General features: G+C 46.8%; 1 protein-coding gene across 1 annotated transcript in view; it reads right to left on the bottom strand.

The window, feature by feature from the left end:
• Positions 1-24,972, bottom strand: part of hs6st1a (heparan sulfate 6-O-sulfotransferase 1a) — a 48,723-nt gene extending 23,751 nt beyond the window's left edge. The window contains exon 1 of the mRNA XM_037485799.2: positions 24,046-24,972. Within this exon, the coding sequence (XP_037341696.1) occupies positions 24,046-24,545 (500 nt within the window). The 5' untranslated portion in view covers positions 24,546-24,972. The remainder of the gene's footprint in view (positions 1-24,045) is intronic.
• Positions 24,973-25,714: the final 742 nt, after the last annotated feature.

Here is a 25,714-nt window from a genome sequence, read left to right as displayed (position 1 = left end):
TCCCTTGTACCAGGTGACCACATTACTGATCGCCCCTGCAGGAGAGATTTAAAATTCTCTAAACTGTCATGAAGCCTGAAGCTTTTGAGCCGCTGGCATTCATTATGTGATTATGTGGGTATTCACAATTCTCCGTGGATAATGGAAGGTCTCTCTCGCCGAGGCCGCCAGGTATGGATTTGTAATGTGTGATGGCTATCTGAGGGCAGCACTGAGCCTTAAAGAAGGACACCTCAGCCCCAGGAGTACTTGCTTTCCTGGGGGGAATATGACCACAGGCCTTCTAGTAAAAGCAAGGTCTTCACAGCCATTGGAAGTGTGGGCATTTATTCTTTACCAAGTACCTTTCGAATGTGACATTTGCAAAGATTTTAACTATTTTATGTGCAATAATTTAGTTTAGGCTACGCATACGGATCATATATTTTTTTTTTTTACACACTTCATCAGTACTAAAATCCTGACTAAAAGACTAACGTCACCTCAAGCCACTTGCCTCACGCATGGATAAGAAGTGTCTGCAGAGCTTACTTCCCCACAAACACAATGAAAATATATATACAACACTTCTTTTTCTCCCTGCTTATATCACTGTACCATTGTAACCTTGCAAAATGACCATGTCTTATGGCCACATACACACAACAGACAAATTGATCCATCTGTTCTGATCAGCGGGGCACTCAGTTGTGAGGATAACGTCGGACTTCTTTAAGCTCAAGAGCCCAAACTGTTCCCCGCTCCCCTCTGCACAACTAACGTCTAAGCACAGTCAGGAGGAATCTAAATATCTGGGCTCACTTCTCTTCCTTAAGGGGAAACCATTACCTGCCATTCATGGTCGTATAGTTTGAAAAACAGCCTCCACAGACGGATTTGAAGGAGCAAACATGAAGTCTTAACATGCCGCATTACGTTACTCTGCTTACTGTCAATCCGCTGACGTTTGCAGGGAGACACAAGCCTCTGCCTGGGAAGAGTCCTGGAGTTTATTCTCCAACTTTCCCGCAGTTAAATGCACTAAACTCACTACAAACCTACTGGCTTTGGAGATCAAATAAGTGCATCAGTGCACTTGCTGTCTGCAAAATGAAACTCACTTTGATACCTGTAGCTCTTCTTGGCTGCCAGACACACGCAAACACAGAGCGAGCGGGGTTTTGATCCGGTCTGATCCAGTCCCACGCGGGCCCACTGTGCAGCGGAGGTCAAGGACACCCCAGCGCAACCTCCACCTGTCAGCGGAGGCTGGCAGGGGAGGGATTATGCTGCGACGCAGGGGAACAGATTAAAGGGTGACACAAACCGAGATCTGGAGTTTCAGTCTGCCATGCAGCAGGGAGGAGGGGGGGGGGGGAGAAGAGAACCCCCTCCCTGCTTTTAGAGCTGATCGAAGGCCGAAGCCCACACATTAAAACGCTCTCACAAACACGCATGCACCAACGGGCAGATGCTCAAACGAACGGCTTCATTCTTGCGCGTGCACTTGTGATTTCAATTGAAACGTTTCTCCCTGTGACGTCCGAGCCGGTTACTTCAGCCCGAGTCCCCCCCGAGTCGCGGCGGATATCATCACCTAGTAATGCTGATGCAAACTCTGCTACCTCAGCTTTAATGCGCTGCCGTTTTAAAAGGCACCGCAGCGAGAAATAAGGCCCGGGCTGCGCCGCCGGGGCTGGGAGGCCTTTGAGCATTCTGCCTGAGGAGCGTAGGCTGGAGATATTAGTGCCACCTTTGGATTCGCTCCCTAAACAGTCTACCCTGCCAGCTTTGAATATCTACAAGGATATAACGCTTTGAAATTGTGTTCTTTGATCAAGGCTGTGTTCTTACATATTGTTCTCCTTCGTGCTTTTAGTTCACTGGTTTCATCTTATTATACTATTAATCTTAATTTACTTTCCCTACTCACTGTTTTGTAAGGCTCTTAAATGTGTTTTGAAAACTGCTATTAAAGTGGTATTTACTGTAATTCAAGTCTTGCTGCTCAAGTCATTATCTAAATTGGAATGCATGAATGTACGGGGGAACATTTCTATTCTGCCTCCTCTTGCTATTTGACAGCTAAGCAAAGGGCACAATCAGTGCTGGATGACAGAGCATCAATGCCGCTTGTTACAGAATTTCAGTGCAGAAACTTTTCCTATAAGGTAATTCGGTGGCCGAATGCTGACATCAGTGGAAAATGTGCAGTATATACACACACACACACACACACACACACACACACACACTTACAATTCGCCACTTGGGGAAATGGACGTTGTTGCTGGTGGAAAATGTTGAGGTCAAACTCTCTCTCACACATACACACACACACACGCAGAAGCATGCATGCATATGCGCATAAGTGCAAGCGAGGGAACGAAATCCAGATGAGGTAAAAACGTTCATGGAGAACATGCACATTGGAATGAGTGAGTGAGTACACACACACACACACACACACACACACACACACACACACACACACACACACACACACACACACACACACACACACACACACACACACACACACACACACACACACACACACACACACACACACACACACACACAAGCTCATGAACTCCATTCAACAAACACACATGGCGAGACACTGGCCCGGTCCCAGAAAGGCGTCCTGTGCCCTTATCGTTAGAGATGGCCAGCTGTCAACAGGCACTAATACTCTCTCTGTCTCTTTCCCTCTGTCCCCCTCTCTCTCCCCTCTCTCTCTCTTTCTCCCCCCCCCCCCCCCAGTTTCTTGTGCTTTCTCTCCATTTCCCTTCCGACTGTTTGCCACCATTCAGAAAAGCAAAATGTGAAAAACATGCTCGCTTCCAAACACTGATTTAGTTTGCTGATTTAATTAACTGATTACCAAACTTCTATCTCAATGCAACAAAAGGCAGCCGGCATTATTAATCTTTGTGGCAACACACTGCTGCACTCGCTGAAGCTGTTGCACTGAGGAGAAACAGGGCAGCTGCCCTACTTACACACCACATGTATATCATTTCCATCAAACCACTGTAACATGTAAATGCACCTACGATGATATGTACTTAAGTGAACACCGAGCGCGCCCACGCACACAGCCCACCGCGCTGCTGTGAGTCTGCTGGGACAAACGCTGCAGGAAAGCGCCTTCAAGCAGCCCAATTCAGATGTTGTCCCAGTGGTTGCCATAAGCTGTCACTTTCTGTTCTCCTACTGCGATTACTTCAGAGACAGTGTTGGTGTGTCCGTAAGTGAGTGTCTGTATCTATGCGAGTGTGTGTGAGCACGTGCGGCCGAGTCTCCATTGTCTGTTAGCGTTCTCTAACAAAGGAAAGAGAGGGTCCCGGTTAAATTAGCAAGTTTCATTCCATCAATGTTCATTATTATTTCATGAACTCCTGAATATTTTATAGACTCTGAGAGTGCGTGTGTGTACGCATGTCTTCTCGGCTGTGTGTGTGCGTGTCTGCGTAACATTGTGTTTATGATCGCGCAAGTCTGCATACGGCAACTGCTGCACTCTGTGTGTGTGTGTGTGTGCGCGCGCTGGGACATTAAGTATTAACTGAGCTGGGGGGCTTGGAGATGAGCGTCCGGGTCCTCTACTATCCCAGTATGCTCGGCAGCTCTCCTGTCTCGCCTTTCCAGGATAGGAGCCTGGGGAGCTGTCAAGACGCACTGCACTGCTTTCTGTGTGTAAGTGTGTTAAAGTGCGTATGTCTGCCTGTGTGTGTGTGTGTGTGTGTGTGCGCGCGCGCATATTGTCGGAGAATGGGAGGCGACTCATGCAAAACCCAGATGAGTTAATAATGCTGTTTGAGAATCCTTCTTCAAACACGCACACATTCTCAGACAGACAAGTTCGTGCGCACACACACACACACACACACACACACGCACACACACACGCACACACACACACACGCACACGATGCCGCCTTGGTCCCTCACTGCATGACATGTTCTCGTCTGTCCCCTTATATTCCTTCATTATGAGGTTTCACAGGCAGCAGTGGAAAAAAGGAAATGATGAAAACACAGAAGAAAAGAAACACTGAGGAGAGCGACGAGGGAGAGGAAAGAATATGTCAGTTTGATAGAGTGCAGATATGAAGCAGGTGTCTCCTGAATTTTTTTTGAATGCCCTTCCTCCCTTTCTCTTAATTCCACTCTTTCAGTGCATTTCCTTTTTTTGTTGCCTCATCACCCGCCTCTGTTCCTTCTTGTTCCTTCTTTCTATCTGGGTCATCCTTTCTTCTGTTCTCCGGTGTGCAGCAGGTACAGAACAAGGAAAGAAAAACCTATTTCTAAGCTTCTGACAAAACATCAAAAGGTGTCTATGGAAGTCCGGCTCCCCCTAGTCTCCGCGGCTCCCGTCGTCAACAGTTCTTTCATCAACTCCACATGCCCAGACAATTATATATCTGCGTCTGTGTTGTGGCTGCCAGCCGAGGGAGCAGCGTAGAGGGCTGTGGCCGTGATGCAAGCTAGATTGTTTCGGCCGTCGTTGTCTCGGCCTTCTATTCAGTCGAAGCGAGAAAAAAAAACAAAAAAAACATAGAAATAGAAAAGACAGATGACGGCAAAGGCGTTGATGCTTTCATTAAGGCACCCGCGGACTGAACAAGAACAAACAAGCCCGATGCACCGGAGACCAGGGAGAGAGATTCACATTAAGAGCGCACGCCCACACTGTGTTCACACAGATGAATATAAAAAGACACATAGATGTGCGGCAGAAAGCAGGCCGCTGGGCTGGAAACACAGATTGTACGACTGAAGAAGACCACTCAGGAGAGGGGTGGTGCTGGGGGGGGGGGGGGGGGGGGGGGGGGCGGGCAGAGAGAGATAGAGAGAAGACAAAATGAATCAGGGAAAACAGACGGCTGGGCGCTGGAATGTGGAGAAACACCTTTACTAACTACAGCAGGCACACACGCGCACACAGACACACACACTTCATGCGCTTGGCTTCGCTGTCAGGAGGCGATAAGAGACTGGAGGGAGAGGATGGCAAAAAAAAAGTAATGGGGAGAATACCGAATAATGGGAAATTAGAAAAGAGGAGCTTCGGAGGCAAGAGAGATCACAAGAGACAGCTTAGGGAGAAAAAAACACCCTGCAGGTGATCGCAGACAGGGACTACACAATGTTCACACTTATAAAGAAATCACACAAATACAAAGTAGTCCCACAGGCTGCAGGCATGGAAGGAAGGAAGAGGCCAATCCCATCTGGAAACTGAATTGTCCCAACAGGGGGAATAACACACACACACACACACACACACACACGCCAAGAAAACCACAGTGAGGACAACAAACAAAGACACAAAGACCTTCAGACCTTCAAAGTCGAGTTAACATTTAACTAGTTAAGTAAGTCAACACCAGAATAGCAAATTAGCGCTCGTGGAGCTTGTGTGTGCACGTGACCTGAGATTATAAGTGCAAGTGAGACTAGACTAACAAAGTGTGTGTCTGTGTGTGTGTGTGTGTGCCTCGGGGATTGTGCTTGCGTGTGGAAAGCCAAGAGAGCGTTGCAAATTGTTTGATGAGCAGACCTGCGTGACACAACTCCTTTGAGTCGTTTGGCAACGGAACCGGTTTGAACAAACACACAAAGCAGGTCAGATGAAATAAATAAATAAAAATCCTCTCACCTGTTGCAGAAGAGAGCCACGGGTCAGGAGACGGACGGGACAGTCATGAAAAAACACAAGAGAGAGAAGAGCAGGGTAAACAACAAGTGTCATTGGCAGGGCGGCGGAGCGACGGCTCTGAACAACACAGCGACGCTGTACACACTTGACAAGCAAATTAAATCCCTGAGCAATCCCAGCGTCGCGGATCGATCGCTCACTAAAACCGTCTGAGAGGCAGGAGGACGGACTGGGAGGAAGGCCAGCCCGGAAGGACAAATTGACGGGCGTAAGACCCATTCACCTGACAAAAAGGGAGCGCGAGGCCGATTCAGCAAAAAGGACACGACGGCAGAAAGGAGAACAAAGAGCGAACGAGATGGACAAGCAGAGGGAACGGTCGGGTAGGCCCGGACGGAGCCGGCATGTCACTAACCGGGGGGGGGGGTAATTATAAATGAATGAGGGATGTGTTCTGAGCGACGGCCACCCGGGGGAGAAACGCACACTCCCTGGAGTAGGGCGATCGCATGGGCAGATAGGAAGACAATGCAGCAGAGGAAAGGTTCCCCTGGTGTTCTTCCTCAACACCGGTCGGCCTGCAGAAAGGCGCTCCGGCGTCGTGAAGCGATCCAAGTCGGATTCACAGTCACTCAAGAGCAGGTACATGCAGGCGGAGTCAAAAGGAAGGATGGAGACATCCGGAGATAAAAGGTGACAAAACCGAGAGAAAGCGTGAAAAGAAAGTGGAGCAGTGTGTGTGTGTGTGTGTGTGTGTGTCAGTGCCTGAAATAAGCCTGATGGCAGCTGTCAGCTTCTATCTGATGGAGGGGAGAAGAAGAGCAGGAGAGAGAGCGAGAGATACGGAGCGGAATGCAGGGAGATGACAAGATGACAAGCGAGAGCACAGGTAACAGTTGGAGAGATGGCGAGTAACACTGAGGGAGGGACGCAGTGAGATAGCATCCCCTATTCCACAGGGGGCCGTTTCCCATTCCAGGTATCCGCCGCAGTCACCTCAGTCAGGACCAGGTGGGGGGGGGGGGGGGGATTGTGGTCACGCAATGGAGTCGTATTACTTCACCTTCAGTTAATCAAAAAGGCGGAGACGTGGCACAGCTGACAGCTGACGCGTGTCAGGTCATACATGTATTACATATTAAAACGCCACTTTGCCGTCCCGCTTACGCACAGATCGCTGGATACGTGAGGGAGGGAACGACCTCGTGTTCAGGGGGTTGTGGAGGCGGACGGAAAAGAAGAGTGCGAGAGTTATTTATTACGACCTGGCTCTTAATTTAGTCCATTTATTCCACAACCTGAGAAGAAACAGATCGGTCAACTGATTGAGTTGTAACAAAGACAACAGTTAAAAGGTGCATCCTCTGAAGCACTTTACTCTGATGCAAAACAGGAAGTGAGCGCCAACCAGACAAAACCGAGCGCTGTCAGTGCGATTAAATCGAATTCTTGTCCACGCCGTGTAATCTCTGCAATGTGCGGAATAGGATTGCACATTATTCGTCAAAAAAGAAAAGCTATTTATGTTGTAATCTCTTATCCAAGCTGCAGAAGGTACCTTGTATAATATTTTATTATTTTAGTTGAAGACAGAAAGGAACAGATTTTACTTTAGATCCTCATTCTTTAGTCAGAATGTGGACTTCCTTTACAGATAATCAAACCGGAAGAATCAGCATCTGCTGCAGATGTGGATCACTGCCCTGATTACCAGACTCCCCTTAGAAAAATGGCTCCTGTTGTCTTCTCAATGTACAAGTTCATGAAATGAGATTCGGGATAATTACGATAAATTCTCCTTTTTTGGGGGGGTGTTTAACATCATGTTCACTCAGAATGCAGATTGATATGCTGCAATCAGACCTCATCGTCCCTGCGAACGACTGTGACATCCGGTGGGGCAGTGACCCTCAAAAAGGTCCTGATCCGATTGTTTTTGAGCCAAGCGGAATTACACGCAATTTCTCATATGGCCCAATAAACTGAAATAAGGGAAAAAGCTGCTGCGAGTGGAAAAAAAAACAAACCCAAACAAGCACAGCTAAAGGGAACGGTACAAACTGGCGGTCTTCACATCAGAGCGACTAGTGACCCGAGAAAAACAGCAATCAGTGTGCAATGTTTGAAAATAAGTTGGTGCCAAAAGGCTGTCCGAGTAAATTCAGCCGGCAAAATCTTTTTTTATTTAGCATGTCCGCGGTTTCACTGCAGCAATAATGATATTCACTGTGCACCACATTATTAGAGAGCGTTGCACACAATTACTTGTGCATGTAAAGAGGGGGTAATATTCAGTACACAAACCGTGTGTTTTGATTCAATACATTCATTCAACTTGTGAGCAGGTGCATGCAGCTGTGACCCCCCCCCCCCCGTGCCTCCCGCGCCCCCCGACGTTGGAGGCCTCTCTAGTGTAGCTTCCGTGGCATACAAGTGTCACTGAAGCCTGCAGTGACGTAGCTTTTGACCATTGTAAACAAGCCGTGAACCCCACACCAACATATTGAAACCTTTCCAGCGGACCGTGGCTACTGTTACACATCCGCAGCCACAATAGCAGGATTATAGAGTAGAGTTTTTGCAACGGTAAGCGCGGAGGTCGGATATTCAATCTGCTTTTAGCTACGCTTTGTTCTTCACAAAGTATCGAGGGAAATATCGGCCTCGTTAAGCAGATAATTCCTCTACAATGTTCAACGGTTAGACACTTTGTCGGTGGGCCGTCTGTTGATGAGCCACAATGTGTTTGATTTAGTGCTATTATAGTACATTTGGGTGTGAGGAAACCGTAACAATGAGCTGAAAGACGCTAGAAGGCGCAGTCGAACTAAAAAGGAACCACAGAGAGGCTGCTTCTAGTTTCATGAGGTCTTCATCTGTTGATTCATCAATTAATTGGATGAATAGCCTTTTTCTGTTGAGCGTTTTATAAATTGATACAATTTTCTTGTTGGTGTAAAGTACACATTAAGGATGCAGCAATGGAGAACAAAAGGGAGATGCAAGTACTAATTATTTGATATTTATTATTCTTCATGGCTTGGCGTTTATAAATGTTTAATAATTATTCATGATTCTTCAGCATTTTAGCACTGTGTTGAACACCAGACTGGACGGACAACTTCAAGGTTAACTTTCTACGAGTGTACATCTTATTACTGCAGCCGTGGAGTCTCTAACCGGCCTCTGTATTGGGAATGCACGATGATTCATACAAAGCAAAAAAGCCAATTCAATGCCGACTGCTGCAATTTCCAAATCGCCTGAGGCTGCGTTTTTTTTTTTTTATATCTTTTATTGAAAGCACAAAAATGTTTCAGACAGCTTCCTACACAACTTAATTTGGTGATGTGAGGAATCATCTGGCTGACAGACAAAGATGCTTGCAGGAGAAAATTCTCTCGGTTCACTAAAATATTGCATTTATACATGATGATAACTCATGCCAATGGGCAAAATACAAAAGACAGAAAAAATGACCCGTTGAGGTTTTTGTCAATAGTGCTCAATGGTTTTCTCTCCCCCCTCTGGCCCCCTCAATAACCTGATATAACCTCGCAGACCACTTCAATAAAAAATACCCTGAAAACGTACAATAGATTTTTTGCCATGCATGACACATTCAGATCCTGGGGGCTGTTTTGCGATCTACAACCCACGGCGTATGGCTGCCATAAGGTAAGCCACCGGCAACAGTTCCCTCTGTCAAATATAAAAGAAGACACGTATGGATGTTTAAAGTTTGAATTTAAAGGCCCGGAATCCGTGCTTTTAAAAAGCCGACGGGTGCTCTCACAAAATCCTGACACAAGATGACAAAAAGCAAGACACCCCGTGTGGACAAAAGGAGGTAACTTAATAGTAGCTAAGAGACGGGAAACATGAACAACGCACCTTTTTCTTTTTAATCTAAAACTGGATATTTAACGTGTTGAAATGAAACCCTTCACGCAGCGTTTCCTTATCATAATGCTGTCCGAGCTGATGAATCAAAGAGCTGCTCATGGCTGGTAGTGGGTTGTGAAGAAACTTGTAAAGGGCATTGTAATGGACCCCTGCGTGCAGTTGTTCACTTGAAGCACTTCAGACAAGGCACCAAAAGGCCAGAACACCACATCTGACCTTTTCACCCACACACACACACACACACACACACACACACACACACACACTCGCTCTCTCTCTCTCTCTCTGAAACGCCTAAGGGGCTGACCTCTTTACACTGATTAACATTCCATTGGGGGGAGGAGGGGGAGACAAAGAGATACTTTCCCTCACCTTTTTGCCCTCTTGTTTTCAACAGTTTCTTTTTTTCTTTACTACATAGGAGCTTTCGTTTTTACCGTCTCACATTCCTCCCCTGGTTTTATTTCCACTTGGTATACTGGAACACAATTATCCCTCTATTTCAATTTTATGGAAATAAAGGGATAATTTTATTATTAAGCTTTCTACCTCATCTCCAAGTTTCTCCTGCAGTTAATGTGTCTTTATTCATCTGTGTGTGTGCCTGAGTGTGTTTATGTATGTGTAAATGAGGCTTGTAGTCGGGCAGAAAAGGACTGACCACATTGGACTGTAATTTCCACCGATACACAACTTTTTTTTCTATGTATTTGCAGCTACTTACTTGTATACACAAACAAGACATATACACACTTTCTCATTCTGGGAAACTGGAAAAAAATGGCTAGGAGTTTTATTCCAGACCTCTTTATTGTGACTTGTGACTTGGCTGCATACCTGTGATCTCACAGCCTTTGCTGTGCACTGGTACATGTTCAAATGCCATGTGAATAAGTGTTCTTACATAATATCTTTATTTCCCCCACCATAAATATCATAAACTGCCCGTTAAGCAGGAGGTAATCCTGGTAGGACGGACACACACACACACACACACACACACACACACACACGCCGCGCATAGCGTGACAGACTTTCAGTCAAGACTTATTACTTGACGGAGAAAAACAAATATACGACGAAATAATGAAGAGTCGAAAGACCGCCGAAACACAACTGCCGCACCCACAAGGAATGCATCTCTGAGTCAGACATTCGTGTATACAAGACCACACAACCTGTATAAGCCACTCGCACAAAGAGGGATGAAAAAAAACGTGTGCATGTCTGTGTGTGTGTTTGTGTGCAGTTGAGTGAGAGCCAGACTCCGTCTGAGAGGGGAAGCAATAGCGATTCCCACTGACCTGAAAGCAAGCTGGCCAGTCACCTCAAAATATAGAGGGGGGGGGAGAATGTCAGTGAGCAACGAAGGCGATGAAAGTACAGACGGAGAGATTTTGAAGAACTGGAGAGTGGTCGCCGCGCCGAAAAAGATTGGAAAGCGCGCGCGTGTACACACACACACACACACACACAACCAGGTGCGGTGAGGAATTATGTGAAGGAACAGGCCTCGACAACCCTCCGTGTTGCCAGCTCAGGTGAAAGGAATGAGGGAAAGAGGATAAAGGAGGATGAGAAATCATGTAAGCGGCATCGGTACACACCCAGCAAGACAAAAACTAAAAAAATAAAGAAAAAGTGTGTGTGTGTGTGTGTGTGTGCGTGTGGGGGTGTGTAAGTGTTGAGAGCGGCTCTGTATGGGTGTGTAGATGTGTGGGAGTGTGTCCCCCCCTTTCGCTTTTGTGACTCCCGAGGTCCCCTGCGGTCAAGAGCGGATCCTCTTTCTCCCTCGTGCCCTCCTTTCATACGCTCGTACACCCGCTTTTCTTTCCTCTCTTTTTATACACTCACTCCTCGTCCCCTCCCTCTCTTTTAGCGCAGCGCTGAATGGCTCCCTCTCTGTCTGATGAGTGACTGATGAATGAAGTCGCTCTTTGAAGTCAAGAGTCACGGCAAGGCTGGCCAAGCGTGAAGGAACGCCGGACAAAAGGCGGCAGGGGGGAGAGAAGGGAGTAAGGAAGGAAGGAAGGAAGGAAGGGAGCAAAGACAGAATGAAGCAGGGCAGAGGAGGGAGGCAACAAGGGAAAACGTCAGACAGCGAACATCCATGAAGTCAGTGAGGGATGGAGGCTGAATGTGTGTGGCGAAGAGAGAGAGAGAGAGGGGGGGGGGGGGGGGTCTATACTTTTGCATGAGTGCCTCTGAGTATTTGCATTGTGGAGCTGGACACGCAAAGGGACAGAGTGACATCTCTCTGGAACACCAAAGTTGGACTGCAGTGACAGCCTGGGGGTCTTTGTGCTTTTATCTGCCTCGCATGCTGCACCTCTCCTAGGTTTATTGCTATGGGCATTCATAAACCAACAGATTGCTTAAGGGAGGGTGAAACATGACGGAAACGCGGCCACACTGCAGTCGTTTCCTGTTTTTTTTCTGCTTTTAAAAAAATCTTCTGGCTTTTTTGCCTGTATGCGTTAGCCATTTTGTCAAAATCGATTTATTTTACATAGATCCCATGGCTTTGAAAGAGCGACTTATCATCAGCATACATGAGCATTTTTTTCCATTTTTTTTCCCTTCAGATTTAAGCGTTAATGAGCTACGGACTGAAGGCCTTGAACCAGTGAAACCTTTAAAATCTCCTTTAAAATCCTCCATCTGCTTTGTTAAATATCAAACTAAAAGTGAGTTTACTGCCCATCCTTCCCATGCCCCTTAAACTTAGTTATTTCATGTCTTATAATCATAGAAAAAAAAAACAATGAGGGGTAATAGATTATGACAGAACTTTCATGACAATCAAAGTTACCCCTGCTCGGCACACCTTGCTTCACCTCTGAAGGCTGCTCAGCGCTTGGGACTGAGCTCCCACCGAGAATGTCTCTGCTATATTGGAAATGGTACAAACCGTTGCGCCGTGTTTAAGGCAAAGAATAGAACAAGTGAATCTCTGTGACAGAGGGGTGTTCAGTAGTCATGGTTTGGTTTGGCCATTGATCTAAAAAGGGAGATGGATCCACAAACACAAAGCATAATAATTCAAATATCTGTTTTATGGCTGTTAATTGCCAGTGTGCTAGCAGATGATTACGGATTTATCCACCAAAGACGCATTATCAGAATTTGAGCGCTTTAGAAGCCGGGATCTTTGGAGAGCGCAGCGCACTGCCTTCCATCACAGTGGAAAGACATCACAGGCAGAATTTAGCTGCGAAAATGAAAGGTCGAACCGACAGTTTCACGGGGCTTGACTTTTTTTTCTTCCTGGATCACAATGACATTTGGCGAGACAGTGTGGCAGCTAATCAAATACATGCAAGGTACATTCTGGGCACACTTTATGTTACGCCACATTTCTATGGTCCACCTCGCAATCATTGAAAGCAAAGAGAAAGCGACGCCTGTCTGAAGAACCACACAGCGCATCGGCCCGTGATAAGCCTCCAAACACATTGATCCATTACTCAAAATGGACTTACTGGATCCTATTTCATGTCTCACCTGCACATGAAACGACGCCCATCCACCAACCACAAGCTCAGACACCACTCTTTCACTTTCACTTCACCAGCCGTCTCTCTTGCCTGTCGTGACTCTGAAGCTTATTTATTTTTTGCGTATTTAACGCGGTGCACAAAGTTTGCATACTCTGCCGGGTCGTCTACCGTCTCCCATCGCAATGCTTCCTCCCCTACACATTACTGGTGTATGACAAGCTAGTGAATCACCCTCTCTGAGCAGTCGATAGCAATGGTTTTAAATATTGAAGACATGTCGGAGTTGTTGAAGTCGTACCATATGGACCTGGAGAGCGCCTCAGTGATCAGATGCGTGAGGCAGAAAACAAGTTCCCACGGGGAGAGTCTGTCTGTGCGAATGGACGTCAGGCTGCTCGGGGTTGTTAAGAGCTCAAGGGTAACGCCGACCGGCCTGAAATCCAGTAAGTTCGGCTGTGATAAAAAGAAAGTCGGTCTGAGGCCGCGTCGACCATATACAAAAAAAAAAAAAAAAAGAGTTGGGAAAATAATACGTTTAAACAAGGTTGACAGATTAGCTAAAAATACCTGGGTTAGTTTGAGATCTCTGGAGAAGTTGATTTAGATTTTTTTCATTGTGGGGTTATTTGCAGAGAGTGCACCATTAAAATTAATTGCACCCGTGTTAGCTGGTGTTTGCATTTGTTCCAGCAGTAGGTACACGAAAACCTCCAGCTAAACCGCACATACATTACATAGAACAGCACATGACACCATGTGATGAATGTGTATTGGCTTTCTTTTTCCCATGTTCTTTTTCCACACTGAGGCTAATGAGACCCGGACTACTGAAAATAGTCTATTCTCAGTGGGTTTTATTTCAGTCTAAACAGCCAATCTAGGTATAATCTGAAACATGGATATACGTTGTGTCATTGTCATGTACTAGCCTTCTGAACGTCACAACGGTGTACTGGGTAGGCACTCCTCAAAGTGATCTGGTGGATTCCTCTGATGGTGTAACATAAATTTGAAAAAGGGGAGCAGGTGGAGTTCAAAAAGACATTCCTCCTTAGAGACGATTTGACAGACAGTGACTGATCAGTGTCGTAATTCCACCGATAGAAGACTACTTCCAAGACTTCTCTTTTCGCGCCAGACGCTCGATTATTCCCTTTTAAATCTGCCGATCAACCACAAGACCACTGGATTTCTGTCCCAGTTTGCGCGAGGCAAAAAGCAGTCGCAGGCAAGAAAAAGGACAAAAAACGAGGGCATCGTTCTGTTCTCTGGGGTGAGAGAAGGGAACACTACACTCATCTTTATCTCAATCTCACATCAGATCAGATCACTGGCAGATAAAAGCACTTCCTGACACATCACTTCCTCTCTCCGGAGGAAGCTGACACGCAATGGGAACCCAACACGACGGTAGCGGGGAGGATGAAGAATTGAACATTTTTTTTTGGCAGAGCTAAAAGGTACAAGAGGGGGGAAGATAAGGGTAAAGCAGCGGTGGGGTAAAAATCATTTTGAAAAAAAAAAAAAAAAAAAAAAAGATAGGGGAAAAAACGACATGATCACGGCTCAGATCCACAGTGCTGTGCGAGGTGAAGGAGGAGGAGCCATGACAGAAAAGAGACACCAAGAATAGTATCACTGGAGACGCTCCCTCTATAGCTCTTTAATGTCGTTACAAGGGAAGCCTACTTTTTTTTTTTACCCTTAAGTTCATTAAGACAACTGTCCTAAATAAACTGCAAGCTCTAAATGCAAGGCAGCTGTCTGGTCTACATTTGTCCTCTGCATGTTCAGGTCCGTAGTATTTAAAGCAGAAGAATGAAAGAAAAATAACATGTAATGTAAAAGAATAGTCTCCCCCTGAAAAAACCCCATCCAAGCCTGGAACGGAGCCTGTTCGCTCCATATGTTCAGAGAAGAAAGGCAACCAATGTCCTGCGTATCTTCACGTCTGCGCTGGTAAATTTGTCTTTGATTATGAAATGTGAACCTCGCCAACGCGCTACGGTCGATAGAAATGCTGTGTGAGCGACTGAATGGAGTGTAGAATCCGGGCCTTTCTGCTAATCAAATGTTTTTTTTCAGCAATTCAATAAAATGGTGAAGTAACGTCAGTCTAAATTAAAAACAAATTTGAAGAAAGCTTCCCAAAATACTGAGGATGCCCATATATATATATATATATATATATATATATATATATATATGTTTGATTCTGCTTGATGAAAAAAATAAGGCCTACAAAAGAATGACAATATTTAAATCTCACACACAAACTACTGAACATAGGCCCCACATTACACCACAAAAACCCATAAATGAAGGCTACACAAACACACAATCAGCAGCTCTGCCCTGGGGAAAAGCAGACAAACCAAGTGCAGCGGAACGAAGAATCAGGTTTTTTTTCCCCTCTTTCCACGAATGGCATCAGCACTTTAGCGCTTCTGGGACGCACACACACATGCACACAGACAAAAGACACTGACTTGCTGGGATGGCGTGAGTGGCAGGAAAAATTGAAGGGAGTGACGGGAAAAGGGTGAGAGCTGGAAGGATGCAGAAACAACGCTACCATTTATTCTCTTTCTGGGGAGTTTGTAAAAGTTAGCTGTTGCTGTGTGTCTGTGTGTGTGTGTGTGTGTGTCCCAAATACAAAACAATACCAATCAGTTAAAACTCCTCCCCCTAATTCAAACAGGCAGTACGGGATTTGCATTTTTCCCACAATTCAATTAACACGCCTGTCAGCGTCTGCTCTCCGTTCACATGCCTCTGTCGGCCATCCCTCGCTCACACCGACACAAACATGCTCGCACGGACACACATCAGCTCGGTAAATAGATGCATTTATTCATCAACACACGCATGCGGAAAATGTATGCATCTATTTTGTTGGTTTGTTTGTCTACAAACAAACGAGAGGCCCCCCCGATTGAGAGAGGACGCATGGTGTCCAGGGAGGTGAAAACACAGTGCTGTTAATGGATGCAGAGAGCCGTCCTAGGAGACGTCTCCCTCGCTTTTTGTCTGCGTCTTTCTTCCTCTTAGCAGGGAGGGGACAGGCAGGGCCATCAAAGAAAAGGGCACCGTGGGGGCGGGGATGGCTGTTAGAGGAAAGACGGACACGGACAATCAGGGGTGGGGGTATCGGTCGGCAGGTAGCGAGGGACCACGAGATACACTCACCGGCCACTTTATTAGGTACACCTGTCCAATTGCTCGTTAACACTTAATTTCTAAGCAGCCAATCACATGGCGGCAACTCAGTGCATTTAGGCATGTAGACATTGTCAAGACAATCTCCTGCAGTTCAAACCGAGCATCAGTATGGGGAAGAAAGGTGATTTGAGTGACTTTGAACGTGGCATGATTGTTGGTGCCAGAAGGGCTGGTCTGAGTATTTCAGAAACTGCTAATCTACTGGGATTTTCACGCACAACCATCTCTAGGGTTTACAGAGAATGGTCCGAAAAAGAAAAAACATCCAGTGAGCGGCAGTTCTGTGGGCGGAAATGCCTTGTTGATGCCAGAGGTCAGAGGAGAATGGCCAGACTGGTTCGAGCTGATAGAAGGGCAACAGTGACTCAAATAACCACCCGTTACAACCAAGGTGGGCATAAGAGCATCTCTGAACGCACAGTACGTCCAACTTTGAGGCAGATGGGCTACAGCAGCAGAAGACCACACCGGGTGCCACTCCTTTCAGCTAAGAACAGGAAACTGAGGCTACAATTTGCACAAGCTCATAGAAATTGGACAATAGAAGATTGGAAAAACGTTGCCTGGTCTGATGAGTCTCGATTTCTGCTGCGACATTCGGATGGTAGGGTCAGAATTTGGCGTCTACAACATGAAAGCATGGATCCATCCTGCCTTGTATCAACGGTTCAGGCTGGTGGTGGTGGTGTCATGGTGTGGGGAATATTTTCTTGGCACTCTTTGGGCCCCTTGGTACCAATTGAGCATCGTTGCAACGCCACAGCCTACCTGAGTATTGTTGCTGACCATGTCCATACCTTTATGACCACAATGTACCCAACTTCTGATGGCTACTTTCAGCAGGATAAAGCGCCATGTCATAAAGCTGGAATCATCTCAGACTGGTTTCTTGAACATGACAATGAGTTCGCTGTACTCAAATGGCCTCCACAATCACCAGATCTCAATCCAATAGAGCATCTTTGGGATGTGGTGGAACGGGAGATTCGCATCATGGATGTGCTGCCGACAAATCTGCGGCAACTGTGTGATGCCATCATGTCAATATGGACCAAACTCCCTGAGGAATGCTTCCAGCACCTTGTTGAATCTATGCCACGAAGAATTGAGGCAGTTCTGAAGGCAAAAGGGGGTCCAACCCGTTACTAGCATGGGGTACCTAATAAAGTGGCCGGTGAGTGTACATCAAGGCCGGACGGACCGGGTTTAGGAACCGGGGACCGGGATCAGCCGCGAGGTCGTCTAATGACTTCAGTAAGACTTCTTGTCTGATTAATAGCCTGTAATCCCATTCTCAGGGACGGCACACCATAGCATTCCTCTGCGCCACTCATTAACCACCATAGAAATGGCCACTAATCAGCTAGCAGGGCTAATGCTAGGCCAGGCTAATCAATAGATAGAGAGTAATCCTGTTGGCGGAGGCGCTGTAGCGCGGCGCCCTCTCATTACCAGCCACAGGAATGTGCGCTAATCATTCGCCGCACGGTGATTTGTCCGCGAAGGGGCCGCGGGATCACTTCGTGCAGGGGGTGGGGGCGGGGGGGTTGGGGGTTGACATTTGACAGTCGGCGGCAGAGGGTGGAAGAGACAGGGTGACGCACAGGATCACAGAGGCTGTGTAGTGATTAAGAAACACATCACTCTTGCTTCTCTTTATTCCGCGTCGAGGACACAGCCAGATCGGATCTGTGAGGCCTCCAGTCGACGCCGTTCAGCTTTTATCAAAATCAATACAAAATAAAAAATGACAACCCTTCATGGCTGATCAGAAACGAAGGCTTGCAGGCAGGGCGAAGATGGACCATGGACGGACTGCTAATGGAGAAAGTCGTCAGCGATCAGGCCGATCTCCCTGCCCTGTCCTTACTGTGCACTGAGGCTCGCTTAGACCGGACGGATCTGCATTCTTTGGGTGTTTCATTTTGATTCTCGGATCGCCTCCTAAACAACCGCGCTCTGAAAAGCCGTATTGTGCACCAAGCGTTTTACCATTTTGCATCCTTCATACTTAGTTGTCTGCTGTGAGATTGCTGTGGCATGGAGCCGGACTAAAAGCTCCGTGTGAGTGTGTGTGTGGCCAGAGGCCCGAAAGGGGTCCTCCTACCCTGTTGAGCTAAAGTCTTTCAACTCTGGATTGTGATGCTGTGTTATACGTTACGGTGACCCGAGGCTGAACCTGGGTTGAACCGTTGTATTGGCGCTGTAGCTGAGAGAAGGGCTGTCAACACTCACCTCAAGCTACAGGAGAGAACATAGGGGCCATTTCTCACTTCCTTTATGTGTGAGATTGTGAGTCTGCCCTTTCACTTTATTGTGTAGGGCACAGCACAAATCTTCAAGCGCCAGCTGCGTAGCTAAATACTTAGATCTTCAAAAGCTGGCAGATGATTCAAAATGTTAAGTATAAATGTTTTTCGGACATTTCTTTTTTTTTTAATCAAAAAGTACCTGAGACGAGGGCTTGAAAAGTAGAGAATGCTTTGTTTAGGGGGTCACAAGCCACAAAAAGGTTTAACTGTTGCTTTGAGGTTTCAAATGTCAAATACAAATGTTTATTGCCAATTAGTCAGAATCCAAATACCGTCTACAAATCATGGTTTCAGCTGAACATCAGACTCACCAGTTCAAAAACTAAAAAATGATTTACACACTCTGGAACTTGCATATATTGCTATTTTTATATTAAGAAGAGAAAGATGTTTAATCTATTGAAAGATCCATTCATCTGCTAATGACTCAAGCATTTACTTTGAAGACTTAGCTCACAGAAGCCTGAATCGGATGTTCTTTATCGGCTCCGTCTGCACGCAAACACAGCGGCTTCAGCATCAGTCGTGTACACCAAGGCGTCCCGTCACCAGTGGTAAACCCAATTAGCACCGGGTCCCCGCTAAGACGGGCAGCTTGTCCCGTAAAGGGAGGTGGTGAGCCGAGTAAACAAATGGGGCCAACCGGCGGGGCGGCCCGGGGGAATGTTTGGTCGGAGCGGGGAATGCAGGAGACGCGGGATGAGCGGACGTAACCCGCTTTGGAGGGGCCCGGTCGCCAAGCGCTTAAACCCGGCTAATCTGATTGGATTAACACCAACCTGCCTGGCTCCACGTGGACGTGCGCATGCATTCAGACAAACACGGGCACCGAAAGACACACACACTCTCACACACACACACACACTACCCTGCATGCCAATCAGCCTGCCTCTGCAGCTTCCTGGAGTTCATCTGGATTGTGCTGGCTGGCTGATGGCCCCCATGCTGAGCTCACAAATGCACGCGCATCCGCTCTCAAGCCACGCACATTCACGTGCGTGTGCGCACACACACACACACACACACACACACACACACACACACACACACACACACACACACACACACACACACACACACACACACACACACACACACACACACACACACACACACACACACACACACACACACACACACACAGCCATCTTAGTGAGTGCAGAGATTTGTGCTGTGAATCTGAAACAGACCTATTGAAAGAAGAGTAATGCCCAGTGCCTGACAACCGTGCTAATTGACTACTCCCCCCCCCCATTAATGAAACTAAACGTTTACCCCCCGTCCATCCTTTATCTTTTCAATCATTCCCCATAGCTTCCTTCTCCCTTTCTCTCTCATGCCACCCTCTTCCTCGTATCACTCACTTCATCACCTCCATGCCCTTCTGTCGCTCTCTCCTTGGCCATGCTCTCACCCCCCTCCTCGCCCCTCATATATGTAATCATTCATTAGAACCAAGGCAGTTGTCCATTAGGCAAAGCAGCCATTTTGGAAATTGCAGCAAATCTTCCATGAAAAGACATTTCCTCTAATGCGGTAGTCACGCTCGGAGGGAGAGGAAGATGGCAAAGAGGGACGAGTGGGCAGAGATGGAGAAAAAGAGGAGTTGGAGGAAAGTGAAGGAGAAAGATAGAGAGTGAGCCCCCGTCCTCTCCCCCCACCGGCCATAAAGCCACCAAGCGGAAAGCAAGCCTGCTGTTTGATTATAGAGTGACACCATCATGGAGAGAAGGAGGGAGGGTTGGATGGAAGGAGAGGGAGGGGAAGTGTTTTCCGAGGCAAGCAGAAGGGGTGAGGAGGAGAGAGAGATGGAGAGAAAAAAAACAGGGAGCGATTTGAGAGGGGCCAAGATAGAGGCAATAGAATTAGCCCCATTACTTCACTTACTAAGACGCTCTATGACACTCAAGCATTAAAAACATACACACGGTCATGAGATGTGTGCACAGACGCACTTGCGCGGGACAGATGGTGTCCCCCATCTGAAAGTGTGGCTCTAATTCGAGCAAAGTGGTAGACACCTCCTTAACCAATAAAAAGCCCCACAGCCAAGGCCTTTAGTCAGGGAGTGTGACTGTTGGTCTCACACACTCATTAGTATGTCCGTGTGTGTGTGTGTGTGTGTGTGTGTGTGTGTGTGTTTGTGCCCCGAGGAATTGCCGAAGAACCCTAAAACTGATTAAAAAAAAGAAGTGAAAAAGACTTCTTTTCTCCCACAATGCCACTGTTCATCTCCATCCCATCGCATCAGCGATCAGAGACAGACCTGTCGCTATTACAAACCATTCATCTCACTGCCGCTCGCTGCTGCTGCCGCCGCTTAATGCGCCTCTTTCTGCAGCAGACACATTTGTCACCAGACCGAACTGAGCGTAATCCATTTTAGCATTTATTTTTCCCCCTCTCAGACAATACTTGATATAGTGAAAACCACACTCCATCCAATTTCCTCAATGTCTCGAAAATGGCTTTATGCTCTCTTGAAGGGGAAGCGTTTTTGCACTAGTGATACGGAGCCATCTGTTGAATCAATAGAGAACACAGCCAGGACAACAAGGACCTGGAAAATACAAAGCAGCTCAGGAGTGGAAAATCCACAGATTTTCTTAAAAGGATATCTCATAAATGTAATTTAAACGTGGTTTAAACTTGTGAGCTGACGTGGCCATTACACTTTGCTAAAAAATATAAGCAGGGCTGAAACTATAAAACAATTCGGGATTAGTTAATCTTCAAACTTTAAGTTGCAGAAATGTTGTTAATTGGTTAATTTATTTTGGCATTCTTGGCCTTTAGGTACTCAAATGGGAATATTATTCCTGCTTTTTAAATGTCACAGGCACATTTTTGACGTGCACTTTTTACACTATTTTCTGGCATTGTTGAAAATAATTGTTTGTCGCAGGCCAAAATATTGGCACGTATATCTGTTTCCATAATCAAACAAAAGCATGAACCAATATGACATCAACCTGTCAATTGGAACTTGTATTTATGGGCTGGAATCCAGTTTCATAAAAAGGGAAACAGTCCCCATCCGTGTTTTTTTCCGGCAGCATTTTGAAGCGTTTGTGCTAAACTCACTTGACAGCTGGCAGAGAGCGCCGCTGGATCTCAACACTGAAACGGCTCCTGCTGCTGCACAGTCGAGGATTTCTAAATCAAGGTTGTCTCATTTTCTTCTTTTTTTGTTTCTCTTCCTCGCGTCCATCAACACAGCCACAAACCACCTCCTCCACAAAGCCTGCGAGGTGTGTCACACACACGCGTCAAAGCCACCGCCTGTTTATCTCCACCACGCCGCCAAAACGCACAGCTGATCTCTGAGCCGTGCATGCGACACGGCGCCGAGAAATCCCTCGCCGCCCCCCTGTCAACGCACAATCTTTTTCCAACCTTTCATTGGTTTACCACACTGTCGCGTCCCACCTGACCCTTCCACAGCCCCCCCCCCCCCCAGGACAAATGTCCCCTAAACAAGCATTACCACGGTGATGGAATAGAGACAAACAATAGGGGACACAAGGACTTAAACATACACCGACCAGAGAATGTGTAAAAAAAACTGAAAACAGGAAGGAAAGTGTGATTTATACAAAGCTCCCCATTGCAGCGATATTCTTCTCTTTACTGTGGAAGTGGCACTGTGTGTAATGTGGAGCAGCAATGTTTCTCTTCAGGGTGCTATTAAGCGTGAAGTCCCTTGTTTCTCCTGTCAGGAGTGATACGATAGTCGATTATATCAGAGGCGAGGGTGGAGGTGGGGTGGGATCTTCTCCACGATGCATGCACACCAAGTCCTCTCCTCTGCAGGGCCTTCCTGTCACTTTCAGTTCCCCGGGCCTCTTCAGGTGCGCGTGAGCAAACACCCGGAACCCACACGTAAAAACACACGCACGCACGCACACACACACCTAAACAATTTCAGGCTCGGAAAAAAGCAGCGCTCACGGAGTGATGAAAGCCTGTTTATCCTGCTTCCAGTGTGATATCTCAGCTCGCCATGCAGAAGGGCCGGACACGTTATCACCTCTGACCAGGGGGAAACCCCGAGAATCAGGACAGACGCCAGCAGCAAATACCAGCGCTGTGTGTGTGTGTGTGTCCCAGCAGTAATAATCACCCGGATTAGAGCGGAGCCAAACCCCCGCAGGGTCCCCCCCCCCCTCTCTCTCCCCCCCCTACTGACACAGCCCTGTCTGCAGATCTGATCCCCGGTTGGAGCAGCTATGGGAAGCAGAGCAGCCGGTCTGACACCCCCATGCGCCCGGCTGCCAGACAGAGGCAGAGAGGCGGAAAAAAACAAAAAAAAAACACTGCTTTCTACTGCTTTTAAGACATATAACTTGAGTTTTTCCACCCCCCCCCCCCCACCCCACCCCTTTGTACTATTGATCACACAGTCAAATTAAAACACATAGCAAGCCCAAGCAATACAAATAAACATAACGCATTCAACAAGCGTAGCCTCTAAACACAAGGGTGCAGTGAAATGGAAGGTGATACAGCCGTCGATATGTCTGCGTGAGGGATGCAATACGTCGGCAATAACAATGGGGAGGCACGCCGAAGGAATGGGTTAGCCTATAACTTAATAACAATGCATCTCGGGATACCTTCGCAGTCAATGTAAGGGATTGTTGCTGCGGATGGGCTGCCTGGATGTGTCACACTCGCCATGCTTGGAGAAAAAAATAAAATAGAAATTCAGCCAACCCCCGAGAGTGTTATTCAGCGGAGAAGCAGGGCACCCTGGTGTTATTAGCACCCATCAGCATTTGACAGAGCCACTGCTGAGCCTCCCAACGGCCTGTGAGACGGCGAAGAGGCGAAACGTTTCGCCTCTCAGCATCTACGGTCAACACCACGGTCTTCATCCTTGAAATGATTAAAACCATTCCAACGTGAGGAGAAAGCCCGTTGGTTTAAGATAGCAGAACCACCAGGTGAGATCCTGTGGGAACTTTCACGTGTCGGTGGCATTCAGGTAGAATATTGTAATAACACCATTGTATTCCCTTCTGATGCACTGTGTCTGCTCTGGTACCATTAATGCATTCCCATGTCACGAATTGCACCAAATTTTGTAGAGCAGTCTTAAGTTTGGATATATTGAGAGAAGAAATGGTGTGAAATGTACCATTAAATTATGGCCTCAAAAACTGCATTTAAAGCGGGTCTCTACAACCTGAAAACCGTTTAGAGCAAATTAGATTTGATTGAATTAACATGGATTAGATCTTTTTTTTTATCGGATCCTAGAGACACGTTCTCTGTGAGGCTGAGAGAGATCACAGTGACCTCGTTGCACCTTTCAGGTGCATTTTTCTCGTTCTAAACGAGGTTCAAAAGTTTTAGACCTTAAATACATTTGGGTTCCGATTTACCAACTCATCAAACGTGACACGCACTTGGAAATTCTTCACGATCATGTAAAAATATACAAATACATATTTACCTCAGATTCTTCTGTTTGTTCTCCTTCTTGTTGAGGACCCCCGGCACACAGTTGGTGAGCTCGGTCCAGTCGGCGTGCAAGCCGCAGCTCCAGCCGGTGGAGAACCGGGAGAAGAGCCAGGTCTCCTTGCGGTTCGGCCGGTAGCAGGTACACTTCTTCTGGCCCGGTCTGCAGTCACAGGGGACCTCCAGACGGACATTCTGGACCAGGTGTCTTCCAAAGGTGGTCCCGCCGGTCTTCTGGATGTGCAAAAACACGATCACGTCCTCCCCTTTGATTTGGAAATCGATCGTCCTCTCCAGGTCCCTGACGGGGAAGTAGTATTTCTTAACGTAGTGGGGGTCCGGAGTGGGGAAGATGTCCCCCTCGTCTTCCTCCGTGAAATAACCGTGCGGGGAGCCGAAATTGATCACCCCGGGAGCCACGTACTGATAGAGGATCAGCATGAAACACACGGATCCGACGACGATCAACAAGAATTTGCTGCTCCTCTCGACCATGTTCCTTCCAAGTGCGGCTCATGCAGTACGCTACCATTTCCCAGTCGAGCCGACCACGGGGAGCGGGGCGCTCGGCTTCTGCATGCTCTGCTCCCTGCCTCCCTCCCGCCGAGAGGAACTCGTTTTTCGGGGCTCAAGAGTGACTCATTCCGCTCGGAGACGACCGCTGAAGTTGGCTCATGGTGCACACCGGGACCGTTCAACACCGTGAAAGACGCATTGTGACTCGCTGAAAGCACAAACACCGCCCCCCTCCACCCCGCGCGTCGCTATCCCTCCTCACAGGCGTCCCTCCCCCGTTTACTTTACTTTAGGTTTCCAGTCTACACAACAGGCTCACCGCATCACCATGGAGCTGTTTACCCAGGATGCAGCGCGAATTCTACCTTTTCAACGTCTCTCCCTCTCTCTCTCTCCCTCCCTCTCTCTCTCTTTTGCTCGTCCCGCAAACCGAGTGAAAAGGAGTCACTTTAATTTATTGGTTGACACGTAACGACCGCGTCATCCCGCAGTAGCCAATGGCTATTGGTGTTGCAGCGATGATTCAAGATTCAATGTATTTATTGTCACGTGTGCAGCATAAAAAGTTACTCTCTTAGATAAACACATTTCTCTTTACACAAACAAATAGTTGGATTCATTAGTTAAATGCGTTTCAAATGCAATTCAACCCTTCTTGTTTTAGTGAAGTAACGGACACATAAAATGTGACATGGTCTACTAGTGTGTGGTGGCTATTTTTAAGCATGCTTGTAACATATATGTTGCTATAAAATAGGGAAGTTCTCTGGATACATGGTTACTTCTGCTATTATTTTTTGAGTGACAAATCAAGATGTCAGTGGTTTGTGTTTTGGTGTTGGGTATGATAGAAAACATCAGTGTTTACTTAGCAAGACTCAAGCAATTAGAAAATACATTTGAAGTTAGATAATGATACAATTGTTTAATATTTGAACTCTATTCAATATTTTAATCCTAAACTAAATTTTGGAAGAAATTTCCATCAATTACCAAAAGACTTTGGAGCAACCATAGTGTATCCTATCAGTTTTGGAGACTAAATTCAAGACATCTACTGCTTTGGCCAAAAGATAGGGCCACATTGAGATAGGGCCACATTGAGATTGCTGCGATGAACCTTTGTTTTTATTTTTTTAGAAATGAAC

The sequence above is a fragment of the Pungitius pungitius genome, chromosome 14 (genome assembly GCF_949316345.1).
Source record: "Pungitius pungitius chromosome 14, fPunPun2.1, whole genome shotgun sequence".
In the NCBI taxonomy this organism is placed as follows: Eukaryota; Metazoa; Chordata; class Actinopteri; order Perciformes; family Gasterosteidae; genus Pungitius; species Pungitius pungitius.
This window is presented reverse-complemented; position numbering and strand designations above follow the sequence as displayed.